At 31.5% G+C, this 18,074-nt stretch overlaps 1 protein-coding gene across 4 annotated transcripts in view; it reads left to right on the forward strand.

Moving 5' to 3' along the window:
- Positions 1-18,074, forward strand: part of LOC135931650 (uncharacterized) — a 97,714-nt gene that overhangs the window by 41,216 nt on the left and 38,424 nt on the right. For 3 of the 4 annotated variants that reach the window (XM_065468897.1, XM_065468896.1, XM_065468895.1), the window contains exon 4: positions 7,068-7,409. In XM_065468897.1, coding sequence (XP_065324969.1) covers positions 7,068-7,408 — 341 coding nt within the window. In that variant the 3' untranslated portion in view covers position 7,409. Of the gene's footprint in view, positions 1-7,067; positions 7,410-18,074 lie in introns of those variants that run through there. The other variant, XR_010573113.1, reaches the window with a different exon arrangement.

Raw genomic sequence — 18,074 nt, forward strand, 5'->3', positions numbered from 1 at the left:
TCATAACTTACTTTGACTTGGGTAGTGCCCATGATCTTAATTAAGTTTTGAGTTATTATGGTCTTAGAGCCTATGTCGACTTGCATCGTTATAATATCATCTACTTTTAAAGTAGTCATAAATTTATTATTAAAGCATATCCTCAGTTAAGTGATATATGTTAAGATCATTATCATTATTATTTTTTGTAGTGCTGACTTTATCTTCAACAATTTCTTCATTGTTCATATTATAGTTGTTATCATATTGTTTTTTGTCATTATATTGTATTTGCTTTCTCTGATTGTGATCGCTTTCTCTATAATTATTTGAGTTGTTACTATGGGATTGGTATTTATTACTATTTCGATCATCGTTGGATCTGTTTCCTCTGATTATTTTCATGCCATGTATTATTTCTACCGTAATTATATGAGTTGTTGTAATTAGATTGATTACTATTGTTGTTTATAATTATCATGGTATCTAAAATTATTATTATCGTAATTCCTATTATAATTGTTATCTCTATTATCATAATTTTGTCTAAAATTGTTATTAGTTCTATAATAATTATTATTGTCATTCCTCCAATTGTATCTAGGAAAAGTGTTATCTGAAGTATTTTGGTTAACTAAATTTTTATGTTCATTATTTTTAGTATTAAAGTTTTTATTTTTGTTAGACTTTTTATCATTATTAACATAGCTTATGTTGTCAATATCTGATTTAATATTAATTCTATCTAACCTACTCCCTATCTCCACCATTTCATTTAAAGTTAAATTAATAACTTTACTTATATTTTATATTATCATTTAAAGTGGATGTCCTAAGTTTCTCCTTAATACGATTATCATCAGAAAAATAACATTTTTTATTTAATTTGGACAGTCTTGCGTATCACTCAAGAAAATTTTCATTTCTTGATTAGCTCGATTAAATTTATTAATTAAAATATTTCTGTCTTGCGCCGGTAAAAGAATGATTAATTTATTGATTTAATATTCTCTTACACATCATCTGTTAAATTGGAAAGTAAAGTATTAATTTTAATAGAGTCAGATAATATGCTGGTTGTAAAATAATCAATACACGGTCAATCTTAACTTAGGAAACTTATAAGGTAGATAGGTTAAATACACATTAATAATTTTTTTAAAATAGCTTCTGTGTCTGCTTAACTTAAGATATAAGGTACATCAGTATGTTTAATATCCATTAATAATAATAATTTTTTATTGTTTATATGTTGATAATTATTAATAATGTTTCCAAAAAGCGTTAACATTTATGTTTCGATAATGATAAATAATTAATGATATATCTAAAAAGCATTAACATTCATGTTTTGATAAAGATGTATGCAATTTGCATAAATTCTGAGTCTCCAAAGATGTAGAACTTTCCATTAAGAGCTACGTAATATTTCAACATCACTTTTAAATTATATAATCTAAACGAGACTTTCCCCGTATTGGGTCCACGAAAATTATCCATGTCTGGGTTATCGGTTAGCTCGCAAAGGATGTCATGGACTAACATGGTCCAGAAAATATTATCATTTTATAACCAAACATAGATTCGGAAAATTTATCTAAATGTTGAAGTTTAATATAATAAAAATTTATCAATTTTTTTACCTTTTTATAACGAATGTTTCAATAAAATTTTTTTATTTTTGCATGTTAAATTTCCCTATTATAACGAAATGGAAAAAAAAGGTATTTGAAAAAAAGAAATTTTTACTACAGGAGAGTTTTTTTCCAGGACCAAGGCAAAGATAATGTTTTTTTATTTATCTTTAATTTAAATTTAAAAATTTTGATTTGAAGAAATATCCGGGACACCATGTAAAACACGAATTTTTAAAATAAAAATCCAAAAGAAGTTATATCTCGTCTATTTTATTAACTTTTTATATCATATTTATATCTTTTTACAAAACTAAAAATTAGAATGTAAATACAAGTTATAAAAAAAGGTTAACAATTAAATGTATAATGAAAAGTAAAGTCAAATTTGAATAACTTTAAATATCATTATTCAACACTATGACTAGACTTTGTCGGAAGAAAACACCTTCTCGGGGTTTTTCGGTTAGTTTAATGATTTGGGCTCCTAGATTTAAGAAGAATGATAGGGCGAATTTACTAAATATACGATTTCTGAATATTTTATAATTTTATTTTGTTCTCTTTGGTTGTTTGAGGACTTAATTGGAGCGGGTTCAATACAAGAATAGCTCAATATAAGTAATTGACCTCTCATGATGTTTTTGTAATATTATCGGGGCCTTTACCGTCTAATCTGAAAAGACCAAAAAGTTTTAAAGGTATTTGAACTGATTTAAGGTAACGTTGGCTGATAGAGTTATATTAATTATGTTTGATGAATCAATCATTGCATGATCGACAAGGTACGTATGTCTTCCTTTTATCTACGAGTAAGCTACCGCTTGAGCAGTATGTGGAAAGATGATAAGACAATTAAATCGAATTTATGTAGAATGGGTAATTTCGTTGTTCTCTCCCAAAATCCTACCTTCAGCCCCATCGTGGCGGGAGAGTGGCAACGTCTTTTGGCGGCTAATGGAGGTCTAAAAAGTTTCCTGTGATCTGGGTCTAGAATAGGATCACCGTCTCCATGACGGGGTGTAAAAACCACTTAAATAGGTTGATGTCAGGAAGGGCATCTGATTGTAAAAACCTTGCTACAAAATCTATGGTTATAACAAAGCATGGGCGGGGTACAGCCCAAAGTACCCCCTGGGCCTCCTCATCCGCCTACGACAAAAAAAAGGATGGGAAACCTGGTGGAACCACTATTCATGAAAATGAAACTTATGACGGCCATAAACGACCTGATAAAAACAGTTTACGGGTGATCGAGTTAGAGTCGCGACATGGAATGTTGGGAGTATGACGGGAAGAGCGGGAGAAGTCGTCGATGTATTGCACAGAAGACATATAGATGTGTGCTGCATACAGGTGACTAGATGGAAAGAAATGGGACCAGAATGATTGGCAAGACTAGCGAAAAGTATAAATTCTTTTGGCAAGGAGGTAATAATGGTAAGGCTGGAGTTGGGGTATTGGTTGCGGAGAAATTGGTAGACAGAAGTAGTCGAAGTGAGCTATATAATATTATCTCGGCATATGTTCCTCAGGTTGGAAGAAGTGAAGAAGAGAAAGATATATTTTGGGACAGTCTATTGGGGGTGACATCGAGACTGGCAAATGAAGAGGGGATTATCCTGGCTGGTGATCTGAATGGACATGTGGGAGCGAGTAGTGAGGGTTATGAAGGAGTACATGGAGGGTTCAGTTACGGCATGAGAAATTTGGAAGGAGAGAGGATTTTAGATTTTAGTGATGCTATGGATATGATTGTCTGTAGTACAATGTTTAAGAAAGAATCCGAGAAGCTGGTAACTTATAAGTTGGGTAGTACCAAAAGTGCAGTGGATTACTTGTTATTAAGGAGATGTGATCGATGTATAGTAAAAAATGTGAAAGTGATACGGGGAGAGGAAAGCATCGACTAGTTGTAGGAGATCTCACTCTTAAAGGTGCCAGGGTCACTAAAAGAAAGTTTGTCCCAAGGCTGAAGGTTTGGAAATTGAAGGAGGAGAGTGCTAGACGTCAATTCAATATGGCATTGGCGATTAGGGAGGCGGAGGTGGCACAAGCATCTGGGGTGAATGACAAGTGGGAAGCCATGAAGAAAGCCTGGGTAATGACAACTGAGGAGGTATGTGGATGGACAAAAGGGCCGCCTAGACATAAGAAGACTTGGTGGTGGAACCCGGAGGTAGCGAAAGCCGTGGATGTGAAACGGAGGTGTTTCAAAGTATGGTATAATAGCAAAGAAAATAGTGATAATGATATTTACAAGATGGCTAAAAGAAATGCTAAGAAATTAATAGCGAAGGCTCAAGAAGAAAAAAGACACGAGTTTGCTAAAGAAATGGAATACGCTGATGGAATTGGAAATATGGTTCGAATGGCAAAACAGATGTCAAAAAAGAGGCAGGATGTGATAGGTGTAAAGTGTTTGAAAAATATGGAAGGAAAAATGCCGATTGATGGTAGTGGTATTAAGAACACCTGGAAGATTTACATGAAAGGACTTTTGAATGAAGAAAATAAAAAGGATAATAATATTGAAAAAGATGAAGAAAGGGAAGGCATCGGGTTTAACGATGGTGGTATCAGAGATGTTTAAAGGTTCTGATGATTTAGGGCAAATCAAATTGTCACAGAAGGTACTATTCCCGAGGACTGGCGGAGAAGTATAATTATCCCAGTATTCAAGGGGAAAGGTGATCTTTTAGATTGCGGATCTTACAGAGCTATTAAACCCTTGGAACATGCAATGAAAATATTTGAGAGAGTGTTAGAGAAGCGGTTAAGGGAACAAATTATAATTGATGAAATACAGTTTGGTTTTACATCGGGAAAAGGCACGACAGATGTAATTTTTGTGGTGAGACAAATTCAAGAGAAGTATCTTGCGAAGGAAAAGAAACTCTATTATGCGTTTGTTGATTTAGAGACATTTGATAGGGTGCCGCATGAGATTAGTATATGGGCCTTGAGAAAATCAGGTGTGGAGGAATGGTTGGTTACCTCAGTGATGGCAATGTATGTTGGAGCACAAACAGCAGTACGGACGGATTATGGTGATAGTGACAGCTTTGAGGTGAAGGTAGGACTTCATCAAGGGTCCGTGCTGAATCCATTATTATTTATCTTAGTAATGGATATAGTGGCTAGAGAAATGCGTGAAGGACTTCCATGGTAGATATTATATGCAGATGACCTTGTATTAATGGCAAACAGTGAGGGAGAATTGAGGGATAAAGTTAGTAAATGGAAGATGACTATGGAAGCAAAGGGCTTGATAATGAATGCATCAAAAACAAAGGTGATGATTGGTGGGGAAAATCTAAAGATGTAGGAATCCGGTAAGTGGCCTTGTGGTGTATGTGGGAAAGGAGTTGCTTGAAATTCTATCCAATGCGCCAGATGCCAGAAATGGGTGCATAAAAGATGTAGCGGGAAAACAGGCAGTTTGATGTTAGAAAGAATGACCTTTATTTGTAGAACATGCATGAAAGGGATACATAATAATGATAACCTAAAAAATGGTGGTCTGGATATTGGTAATGGGTTAACCCTAGAAAAAGTGGATAAGTTTTGTTATTTAGGGGATATGCTAAACGCAGATGGTGGTGTAGATTCTGCCGTTGTTGCAAGGATCAGACAAGCTTGGAAGAAGTTCAGAGAGATGTCGTCTATTCTTACAAATAAAAAAGTTTCTCTGAAGTTAAAGGGGAAAGTTTACGTAAGCTGTGTGAGGAGTTGTTTAGTTTATGGCTGTGAAACATGTAAATGAGAGCCACTCACGAAACCAAATTAGAAAAAACAGTGATGAGGATGGTTAGATGGATGTGTGGGGTATCTCTGAGAGAGAGAAAAACTAGCAAGGAATTGCGACCAAGATTAGGTATAGAAATGATTGGTATGGTAATGCAACGAAATAGACTAAGATGGTTTGGGCATGTGGAACGTATGACAAGAGATGACTGGGTCACAATGATGGAAGTAGGAGGATCAAGACCTAGAGGAAGACTCAAGATGACGTGGACAAATGTGATAGCGGCGGATATGAGAAGCATGAATCTTACAAGTATTGATGCTCAGGACCGTCAAAAATGGAAAAGAAAAATCAGAGGGAAAACTGGCCTACCCGGGTAAACCTGGAAATCGCCATAAAACGGAGAAGAAGAAGAAGAAGAAAGGTAATTTCGTTGTTGAAGAGTTTGTAGATTGACTGAAGAGGAATAGCTAAGAAATTCGTCTCCAGTGTCATTGATTCAGGAAGGGAATAGGGTGCAGTTAATAAGTTGCAAGCTCGATAAGAGAGCTTAGACGTAGCAGCTACTAGGGCATTTCCCATCTATGAGATATAGACTATTGAGAAACAGCTTTGGTCAGAGTTTTCCACAACTATATATCCTCAATAAAGGAAGAGTCTTCTTTAGAGCGTAGAGCGTTATCAGTGGTTATCTGATTTGATAAAAGCTGCTGATATGATAACTATTACTGCTAGGTGGAGGGAGATTTGATGTCCAAACATCCACTCTTAGTTGGTAACAAGGCTTTCGCCCAACTGGTATTGTTGAACTGAAGGTTAACTATCTTTTCGGTTAGGCTTTTAATTACTTCTTCGTCTAACTTGAGAGGAAGGGAGTATTTAAAATCTAAGTGCATAGAGTATTCGAGGAGAAATGAAAAAGTTTTTGATAAGAAAAAAAGATTTGTGCAAAAGAATTAAAGCGAAGATATCTTCGATTTGAGAATGATGTCCAGGGTGGAATAGAGGAACATATATATTTCCGTATGTTTGTCAACTGGTGATCCATAATTGGTTAATATATCTTGCCGTATGTTTGCCAACTGGTGATCCATAATTGGGTAATATATCTTGAACGGTAAGTTGAAAATCGAGAGTGTTGGGGGAATTTTAATTTAATTGATAAATTCGGATTTGCCGATTCATAAATTAAATTTCATTTGTGTTAAACAAATCATTAAAATAATATTTTTTTTGGAAATCAGCTGTTTTTTAAAGAATTAAATAAATTTAACTAAGATCAATCTTACTAGGTTAATATATGCGTAATTAATTTAAAATAAAAGTTAAAAAGTCAAATATAGCGCAAGATCCAGTCTGTGTCTGTAAATCAGCAGGCCATACGACAGGCACAAATGGAAGCAACGATAAGGTTGTTATGATTTCCTTTGTTTCTGTAAACATTACACAGACTTTTCCATAAACCCTAGATAGGTCTATGGCAAACCTCAACAGTTTCAAATTTATATCTTCTTAGCAAAGGATAAATCGAATATTTATTGAATTATTCAATAGAGATAGATTTTATATAAGAATTAATTTGAATGGTCTGGGCATTCTGAACCCACACGTTTTACTTTCTTTTTAAATTAGAATGCAACATTTTACACTTTTTAAATGAACTGAATTTATTTCTTATTATTTTTACCTATATAAATATATCGAAGATGATCTGGAACGATTAAAACCATCCTTTATTCGTGTACCGTTCGAACTCAGCAACCGTATATATTTCAGAATCGGGGAATTGGAAGAAAAAGTAAAATCTCGCCTGTCCAATCTACCTCAAGCCTTGGTAGAGCTCATTCATGCCGATTTTAATGAAGCCTTGAATAATATCAAAGTTGATATAATGAAAACTTCTCTGGTTAACGATTGTTGTCCATTCAATAACAATATCGAAATCGTCGAAAAGCTTAAGAGTGATGACAAAAATTCTAAAATCAAGGTCGAAGAAGCTAATGACGCATATTGGAACGAAGCGATTGATTTTAGTATTTCAAGCTAATGTGAGTAATTAATTAAATATAACATTGATTTTATTTATATTAATAAAGTTTATTATTTTCTAGAAGGTATGCTAGTTTTTAAAATAAACTTTTTACATGAACGCTTGATGTAAATGGAGACATATTAGACGTGTCGAAAATTATTCCATTTGATTAATAATTTACAAATATGTATTACAGAATTCTAATCTTAAGCGAATTATTATTTTTAAAAATTTCAAAAATTGTAGATTTTAATATTCGAATTATTCCTAATTATAGAATTATTAGTTGATTGCCCATCAATAATGACGGGGAATCAGAATTTTCTCCTTTATTTGATGATGAATAGATCAGAAATTAAGCCTCTTCTATGAAGGAATCAGAAATTTTCCTTTATTTTGATGAGTGTTGACCGTAATTTTATTATTTTTATAAAATATGTTAATGAGGTATACATTTAGTACCTTCAACATGAACAGATAATTGGAAATTATGTGTGAATATACTTTTTTCATTATATGTGATAATTTTATTTATGTGCCTAATAAAAATATTTTTCACTACATTTATATTTGTAATTGTGCAACATTGAGGAAATTTTCCCGGGAAACTTCGAAATTTCCTATAGTTTACTAATTTTTATTTAATGTTTTTTTGGCTAAATAATTAGGACTTTTATAAAATAAAAAAATTTTTTTCCCTCCTGGTTCATTTATCATAATTGTGTTTTGCTTTTGTATGTACGTTCATTTTCGATAAAATAATAAGAGCTCAACTCTTGTAATGTTTATCAGAAAGGAAATTTTTATTGACTAAAATTATTTAAAGTTTTTAATAATAACTGAAATAAATATAAGGATAGGAATAAAGGTTAAAGAGATATAGGATAGGGTAGGCCAACTTCATCTTCAGATTTAATTCAAATAATATAAATTTCTAAAAATATAATTAATTATATGGATAATAATTGTAACGTGTATTTGGAAGAAATTATTTCAATCTTTAAAAGCAGCATTTAAAATTCTCTCGAGATATTTACTCAGTAAAAATTTGTTAAACAGTGAATATGAAAGGATTTATAAATATAGTAAACGAAAAGATAAGATAAAAAAAATTTGACCAATATTTGGGTGGATAAATATAAGAGTGGAATGTATGATAAATTTTATTATAGCAATAGGTTAAATTTTCTATAAATTTGAAACAGGGACAAATATGCATGCGGGAGAATATTTACAGTGAATTTACTAAAGTAATTGAATTAAATAGGAAACACAAAAATTATCATCATAATAAATATTGCAAGTAATGTAGAAAACTTAGGCATTTGTGATAAATAAATATCCAATAATCGAACGCATTCGGTCCGCATCTCATGTACTAATTTGCTTTTAAAGGATCTAGCTAGTGTTGCGTAATCGGCTAAAAACTACGCCTAAGCCTAATAAGGCTAAGCCTAAAAATCGGCTAAGCCTAATGAGGTTAAGCCTAAAAATCGGCTAAGCCTATATAAATCTGCAAAAATTAAATTAGTCAAAATTCTGCATCGATGCTTAGTATTAATTATTATTTATTTATTTTAGTAAAATAATTTATTTTATTTATATTTAATGTAAATATTTTATTATTATCAACAAATAAACATGATATGATTTAATATTTTTTATTTATATTATTATATTTTGAAATGAAAATAAATTTATTTATTTGATGTTATTTTAATAAAAAAAATAATATGCTGCTATATTGTAAAAATGTAATATTCTTTTTAATATAATTTATTAGTGATTTTCACAATCTTCTTTATAAATACATCTTTTTTATCGAGGAATTATATTGTAAATTTTATTAGATAAATAAACAATCATTTAGGTGAAATCTTTTATAATTTTTTTATCATTTTTTTTAAAATTATCTATTTTTTATTAAATGAGGTGGATTTTATGAAACTTTTTTGATGATTTTATATGATCTTTTTAAGGATAATATTTTAATGTGACAATTGTCATAATCGTTATTTTATAAGTTTTTTGAATTTTTTTGAAGAAAATAGGTTAAAATAAGTATTAATAACATGTGTAAATATAAATTTAGTGAAGATGTACCAATGAAAAGTGACAATTGTCATAATCGTTATTTTTAAAGTTTTTTGAATTTTTTTGACTACAATATGTTAAAATAAGTATTAATAACATGTTTAAATAAAAATTTAGTGAAGATGTACCATAGAAAATTGACAATTGTCATAATCGTTATTTTATAAGTTTTTTGAATTTTTTTGAAGAAAATATGTTAAAATAAGTATTAATAAGTTGTTTAAATAAAAATTTGGTGAAGATGTACCATAGAAAAGTGACAATTGTCATAATCGTTATTTTATAAGTTTTTTGAATGTTTTTGAAGAAAATATGTTAAAATAAGTATTAAAAACATGTTTAAATAAAAATTTAGTGAAGATGTACCATAGAAAAGTGACAATTGTCATAATCGTTATTTTATAAGTTTTTTGAATTTTTTTGACGAAAATATTTTAAAATAAGTATTAATAAGATGTTTAAATATAAATTTAGTGAAGACAATGAAAAGTGACAATTGTCATAATCGTTATTTTTAAAAATTTTTGAATTTTTTTGACGAAAATATGTTAAAATAAGTATTAATAACATGTGTAAATATAAATTTAGTGAAGATGTACCAATGAAAAGTGACAATTGTCATAATCGTTATTTTTAAAGTGATAACATGTTTAAATAAAAATTTAGTGAAGATGCACTCTAGATAAGCGATAATTGTCATAATCATTATTTTTAAAGTTTTTTTATTTTTGTTGACGAAAATATGTTAAAATGAGTAATAATAACATGTTTAAATTAAAATTTAGTGAAGATGTACTATAGAAAAGTGACAATTGTCATAATCGTTATTTTTAAAATTTCTTTGATGTAAATGGGTATTCTTCCCCAAAAACAGGAGCAAATTGGCATTTTATTACATCCGTTCATCGGGTCAGAAATTAATATGCAAAATTTATATCATAATATCTAATCCTAAGTTAGAAATTATTATTTTTTTACCAATTTTCACTAGACAATCTTGTTTAAAATTTGGGTAAACTTTTTTTTCTATTTTAAAATCAATATCGATGCAAGTTAACTATTTTCGTCAAAAAAAATCAAAAAACTTTGAAAATAACGATTATGACAATTGTCGCTTATCTAGAGTACATCTTCACTAAATTTTTATTTAAACATGTTATCAATACTTATTTTAAAATATCTTTGTCAATAAAATTCAAAAAACTTTAAAAATAACGATTATGATAATTGTCACTTTTCATTGGTACATCTTCACTAAATTTATATTTAGACATGTTATTAATACTTATTTTAACATATTTTCGTCAAAATAAAACAAAAACGGGAAAAAAAAAATATCTACAAAAAAAAACTTACAACATTATTTAAAGAATATTCTTCTCAAATAGACATGGGATTCATCCAGAAATCCTCAGCTCTCGACGGTTGCGAATTATCAGTTGATATTGTATTAGTCACTAATCTCTGCAAAAAATCTCCTTCATTTGTACCTCGAATCCCATTCACGAATCGACCCCGAACATCCACATTACTAATATCCACGGCCTGTCTCTCCATCTCCCTATCCAACCCTGAGGTAGTTGCGTCAGTTGGTGGTCTTCCCTCTGAAACATGATGTCCCCGCTTCCGCCCTGGATACACACGATTCTCAGATATTGCTTGCAAAGGTACGCGAGTCTCCATAGATGGCCGGGAACACTGATGCCTCAAGTGTCCCACCTCCTGACAAATGAAGCACCTTCGTCGTCGCACTTCTGGAATTGGTGCCTGGTTCTCGTTAGAGGATCCCGTCGTTAGAGTCAGTCCATTGTTTTTCTTTATCAGGGTTACTTGCAAGTAGCAATCAACCATGTCGATTATCCTTGATAGAGTTTCCATGTGGAAGGCTAATTTTCTAATATAAATTCCCTTTCAATATAAAGAATGTGTTTATACCCAACCTCCGAAAACTTTATCAATTAAAGTTTTTTTTTAAAAATTATTATTCTCTTTAATTCAAATTTCACAAAATAAAGAAATTAAATTAATTTTTTAATTTACACTTTTTAAATTATTATTTTCTTTAATTCAAATTTCACAAAATAAAGGTTTTAAATTAATTTTTTAATTTAAACTTTCCAAACGAAAAAAAAATATAAAATAAAATATTAATTTACCCCTTTCAACATAAATAATATAGATGTATTCATAACAATTTTCGAAGGAAAAACAAACAACTGTACCAATTAAAGTTTATAATTACAACATCTATAATTATAACCTCAACCAGGCATCTACACCCCTCACCCCCTCTACATTCCTTTTTAATTTTAATTCCTCTTTTACAAATGCCGCACGTGCTAACCCAACAACAAAAATAATTAATTAATTATATCTCTCTATTTTTTTTTAAAAAAAATATTTTCCCAGTACCAATACCAATGTTCAACAACCATGATTTATCCTATAAGGTTATGAACAAAAATGTATTCACAAAATGAATTACAACTTTTCTATTCCTTTTATTTTTTACACTTTTATTCATTTACAATACATATATTACCACAATTTCAATCTTTTTCCTTGTTTATTACCGACAGCCGGAACCCAGTTTAACTTAACATTACATATACATACATATACTTCAATTTCCCGTAATATTACCGAGATAACCTCCTTATTCAATTTCACTTTTTTACATAACATATCAATAAATTCTAATACCATCATATAATAATACATAAACTTAAACAAAAAGGTTACCGACCGTTCACGTACATTTTACTCCTTCATAAATATATATATTTACCACTTTAAGATGAGCCCCTCTCCTATTTGATCCTCTAACTTCCCATTCCCATATACAATATGTTACCCAAACCTTCATTTACACATTATATATTTGCTCGGAAACGAGTCTAATCCTTCGGGATGCACCTTCATTTTATTTATGTATATAATTTCATATTTATATCATCATATGAGATACCTCAGATTACTTCCTTGGTCTTAAATGATCATTGTGGCTCATCACTGTGCCGCCCATTTCTAATTGAATCAAATTCAACTTTGAACCTCTGTTTACCCCAACAATTCCCTTGGTCCATTTCTTGTCCCTCCCGTCAAACAAACGAGTCCATACTTTTTCTCCAACTTCAAACCTAATCTTTCGGTCCTCCAGAACTCCCTTCTCGTGACTCTCGGCCCTTAGAAAATCTAGGGGAACCCTAGTCCTCCGACCCAAAAACAATTCAGCAGGTGTCACTCCCTCCTTATTTCTAGAATTGAGGTAATACAACTGGGCCAAATACACCCCATTCCCTTGATTGCCGGCCTTTCTTATCCAATTCTTAACAATTGCTACCATCCTCTCAGCTTGACCATTTGAGCTGGGATGATAGGGCGGGGTCAAAATGTGTCGAATCCTAGACTCTTTACAAAACTGCTTGAAATTTTCGCTAACAAAGGCAGGTCCTCCATCAGATACAATGGTATCCGGTAATCCAAACCTGGCCATTAATGCCCTCAATTTCCTTACAACAATTTTCGTGGTATATCCATGTACCTCCTCATACTCTATCCATTTCGAATACGAATCCACTACTAAAAAATACGACCTTTTGTCTAAATCGAAAAAATCAACATGTAAGCGCTCCCACGGTTTTATCGACCTAGGCCATATCTGACCCACCTCCTTTCGTGGCATCGCCGCACACGAATTACACGGTTCACATGTCCTTGTGATATTTTCAATATCTTTTCCCATACCTGGCCACCAAACATATTCACGGGCCCACGATTTCATCTTCCCTTGACCTTGATGTCCAGCATGTAACAAATTTAAAATTTTACCCCTTAATTTGAACGGAATTACAGCACGATTACCCCTCATTAAACAATCATCTATCACCGACAATTCCTCCTTAACCTTTTTAAAAACTTTACAATCCTCCTCCCAAGTCTTTTTCCCCATTACACATAACTTTATCCTAGTCATTTCTCTATCTCTCAATGTACTCAACTTAAGATCCTCCCAATTGGTAGGACCCCCTTTGAGCATATACGAAAGCGAACAAACCAGGGCTTTTTCACTGTTTCGAACGTTATTCTTGTTCCCTTCATCATTTCCTTCACTTAATCCTAATCGGGACAAACTATCAGGCAAACAATTCTCTTTACCGCAACGATATCGGATCTCTACATTAAAGCTGCCCACCAACAACAACCAACGTTGTAACCGGGGAGACATCATTAACTCCCGATTGTTTTTCCGAAATAAGTGAATTAACGGCTTGTGATCAGTAAAAATTACAAATTTTTTTCCAATCAAATATTCACGACATTTTGTCAACCCGAAAATCACAGCCAGGGCCTCTTGTTCAATCACAGAATATCTGTTTTCCACCTCACGAAAAACCCGCGAGAAAAACAAAACGGGTCTCTCCAAGCCCTCTATTACCTGTAATAACGCACCACCAACTCCTTTATTTGAGGCATCCACCGCCAAAACAATTTCCAAGTCATTATCAAAACACACCAAAATTGGCTCTTTTCCAATTGTTTCCTTTAAAATTTCAAAAGCAATCTGCTGTACATCCTTCCACTCATAATGAATTCCTTTTTTCAATAAATCATATAACGGCGCCGCCACCTTTGCAAAATCTTCCACGAACCTATGGTAATAATTGACCATACCCAAAAAAGACTGCAACTCAGCCTTAGTGTTAGGCCGTTTCATGTTCGATATATTCTTCAAATTTTTATCCAAAGGTTTCACTTCAATTCCATTAATCCGATGACCCAAATATTCAACCTCCATTACCCCCAGAACACTTTTCTCCTTACTAGCTCTCAAGCCTTTATCACGAATTCTCCTAAACACTTCCTCCAAACGTTGATTATGCTGCTCCGGCGTGACTCCAGTAATTAACACATCATCCATATAATAAAATACTCCTTCCAATCCTTGGAAAACTGACGCCATGGTCCGTTGAAAAATGGGAGCAGATACACTCAACCCAAATGGTAATCTACAAAACGCAAACAATCCCTTTGGAGTCGTTATCGTCAATAATTTACGGATTTCCTTTCTCAAAGGTAACTGCAAATACGCCGACGAAAAATCCACCTTGGAAAAATATTTCGCACCCTTCAACTGAGCCAAAATCTCTTCAATCCTAGGCAATGGATATTTAACCTCCACCACCCATCGATTTACCGTGACCCTGAAATCCGCACAAAGTCTCAATTTACCATTTGCCTTTTTAACTGGCACTAACGGGGTTGCCCATTCACTATACCCCACAGGAATAATAATGCCGTCCTTCACCCATCTATCTAATTCCTCATCGATCTCCTTCCTCCATTCGAAAGGAACTCGCCGACAAGCCAAAAAGATCGGTGAAAAACCCTCCCTAAGTTGAACATCAACTTGATAATCATTTAAACAACCTAATTTTTCATCAAAAATAATGCCATACTGCCTCACTAGAATAGGAATAGCTTGATTAACCTTATTCCAATCCTCTTTTCCCCCGGCCACAATTTGCTTCTCATTTCCCTCATTATTATGATCCAACTTACTCGATTCCTCCATTATCTCCTCCGAAATTTCACAAATTTTATTATCAGTATTATCCAAATTTTCACTCTCTCCAACATCCATTATTACATTATCACTAGTATCAAAAATATTCCAATAATTATTGGGGGGACCAAACTTGGTAATCCAATCCCACCCCATAACAGTCTCAACATTTTCCTTTACTACCCATAAATCAAGGAAAAATATAGTATCATTAAGATTAACCCCCAATTTGGCCTTTCCCAACACAGCAACTTCCGATCCATCAAACTGCCTGACACACATAGCCTCTTTTTCCAGTTTGCCCCCAGGCCAATACTTATAAAAATTTTCCTGCGACATTAGAGAAATACTAGCCCCGGTGTCAAATAGCATTTCTATATTCCTATGATCAATCCTCAAACTAACCCTCGGACACAAACATGGTCCATCTAATTTTTCCGTCATTAAAATATCATATGTTTTAATCGGAGACTCAGCGTTTATTTTATCTAAAATAATGATTTCATTGGCATTCTCATTGCCCCTTAAATTCAACTCGGAATTTAAATTTTTATTACTGACAATTACATTTCTTCTAACAAGATTTGTGGGACATCTTTTCCAAATAAAATTCTTAACATCCCTTCTAAAAGAATAACGGACAATATTCCTCGGATATTGTTCCCACCTAAATCGACTAACCTCCCTCTCAGAGAAATTACGAGAATGATTTCTTATTTTACTTCTATCATTTCCCTCATTTCGACTTATAATATATGTTTTATTATACAAATTTTTCCGAACTCTCGGAGCCCCAACTCCTATATGATTCACCTTGCAATCATATAGTCAACACGAATTTCGTGATACTTCCATGCAGTCCACAGCTACATGTCCCGGCCTTTTACACTTAAAACATAATCGGACCCCATTTAAACTAACCACTTTTACATTGGCATTTCCTATATCAGGTCTCTTTAACGGAAATCCATCTTTAAACCTTTGCTCTGGGACTACGCAGGTATCCCTTTTATGTCCTCGCCATCCGCAACGATGGCAAATGATCATTTCAACAAATCTTTTATTTTCCTCGTAATCATTAAATTTCTTATTCATATTTCTATCACTCACCTGGCTCTTAACCGGACCTTTGCTCTCCTTCATCAACGCATTGATAGCTTCTTTCATTTCTTTCATTTCCAGGAGGATCCTATCTGACCTCTCCCCAACATTTCCAGCCTTGATTTCCTCTAAAACATCTTTTAGATTACTTTCCAAGTCTGCTATTTTCTTCCCATAAATATTCGATATTAAATTAAAATACGTTTCCTCCACTTTCTTTTTATAAACATCTGACACCGCAGTGTCCTTCTTCCAATTGCAATACATGCCTGTCAGTACCGCAGTATCCCTTTTTACTAACAATTTCAATATAATAATCAATAAATACATCATTAATAATATTCCCACAGTAATCAACTGTTTACCTAAATCCAATTCATTAAAGTTCTTATACATAACTTTATAACCCAAATCCTGATAAAAGAGAACCTTATCCCCAAAACTACTTCCCACTAGGCCTAAAAAAATAAACCATTTGCTCATAAATTCTTTTAATTAATACTAATAATCAATAACAAAAATTTAAATATTTGTAGAAAATATTAATACAGCACCTAAAATAAAAACTTCTCTATTAGAATCGTATAATGGTAGTACAAATGCGCAGTCAAAAATTCTTAAAAAAATTATATAATTAAAAATTTTTTGTTTTACCTTCTAAACCGAATAACTCCTAGGAAACTATCACAAAAAACTTCAAAAATAACGATTATGACAATTATCACTTTTCTATGGTACATCTTCACTAAATTTTTATTTAAACATGTTTTTAATATATATTTTAACATATTTTCTTCAAAAAAATTCAAAAAACTTTAAAAATAACGTTTATGACAAATGTCACTTTTCATTGGTACATCTTCACTAAATTTATATTTACACACGTTATTAATACTTATTTTAAGATATTTTCGTCAAAAAAATTCAAAATATTTTAAAAATAGCGATTATGACAATTGTCACTTTTCATTGGTACATCATCACTAAATTTATATTTACACATGTTATTAATACTTATTTTAACATATTTTCGTCAAAAAAATTCAAAAAACTTTAAAAATAATGATTATGACAATTGTCACTTTTCTATGGTACATCTTCACTAAATTTATATTTACACATGTTATTAATACTTATTTTAACATATTTTCGTCAAAAAATTTAAAAAACTTTAAAAATAGCGATTATGACAATTGTCACTTTTCATTGGTACATCTTCACTAAATTTATATTTACACATGTTAGTAATACTTATTTTAACATATTTTCGTCAAAAAAATTCAAAAAACTTTAAAAATAACTATTATGAAAATTGTCACTTTTCTATGGTATATCTTCACTAAATTTATATTTATACATGTTATTAATACTTATTTTAACATATTTTCGTCAAAAAAATTCAAAAAACTTTAAAAATAGCGATTATGACAATTGTCACTTTTCATTGGTACATCTTCACTAAATTTATATTTACACATGTTATTAATACTTATTTTAACATATTTTCGTCAAAAAAATTCAAAAAACTTTAAAAATAACGATTATGACAATTGTCACTTTTCTATGGTACATCTTCACTAAATTTATATTTACACATGTTATTAATACTTATTTTAGCATATTTTCGTCAAAAAAATTCAAAAAACTTTAAAAATAACGATTATGACAATTGTCACTTTTCATTGGTACATCTTCACTAAATTTATATTTACACATGTTATTAATATTTATTTTAACATATTTTCGTCAAAAAAATTCAAAAAACTTTAAAAATAACGATTATGACAATTGTCACTTTTCATTGGTACATCTTAACTAAATTTATATTTACACATGTTATTAATATTTATTTTAACATATTTTCGTAAAAAAAAATTCAAAAAACTTTAAAAATAACGATTATGACAATTGTCACTTTTC

This window comes from Gordionus sp. m RMFG-2023, chromosome 1 (genome assembly GCF_954871325.1).
Source record: "Gordionus sp. m RMFG-2023 chromosome 1, tfGorSpeb1-WG-v2, whole genome shotgun sequence".
In the NCBI taxonomy this organism is placed as follows: domain Eukaryota; kingdom Metazoa; phylum Nematomorpha; class Gordioida; order Chordodea; family Parachordodidae; genus Gordionus; species Gordionus sp. m RMFG-2023.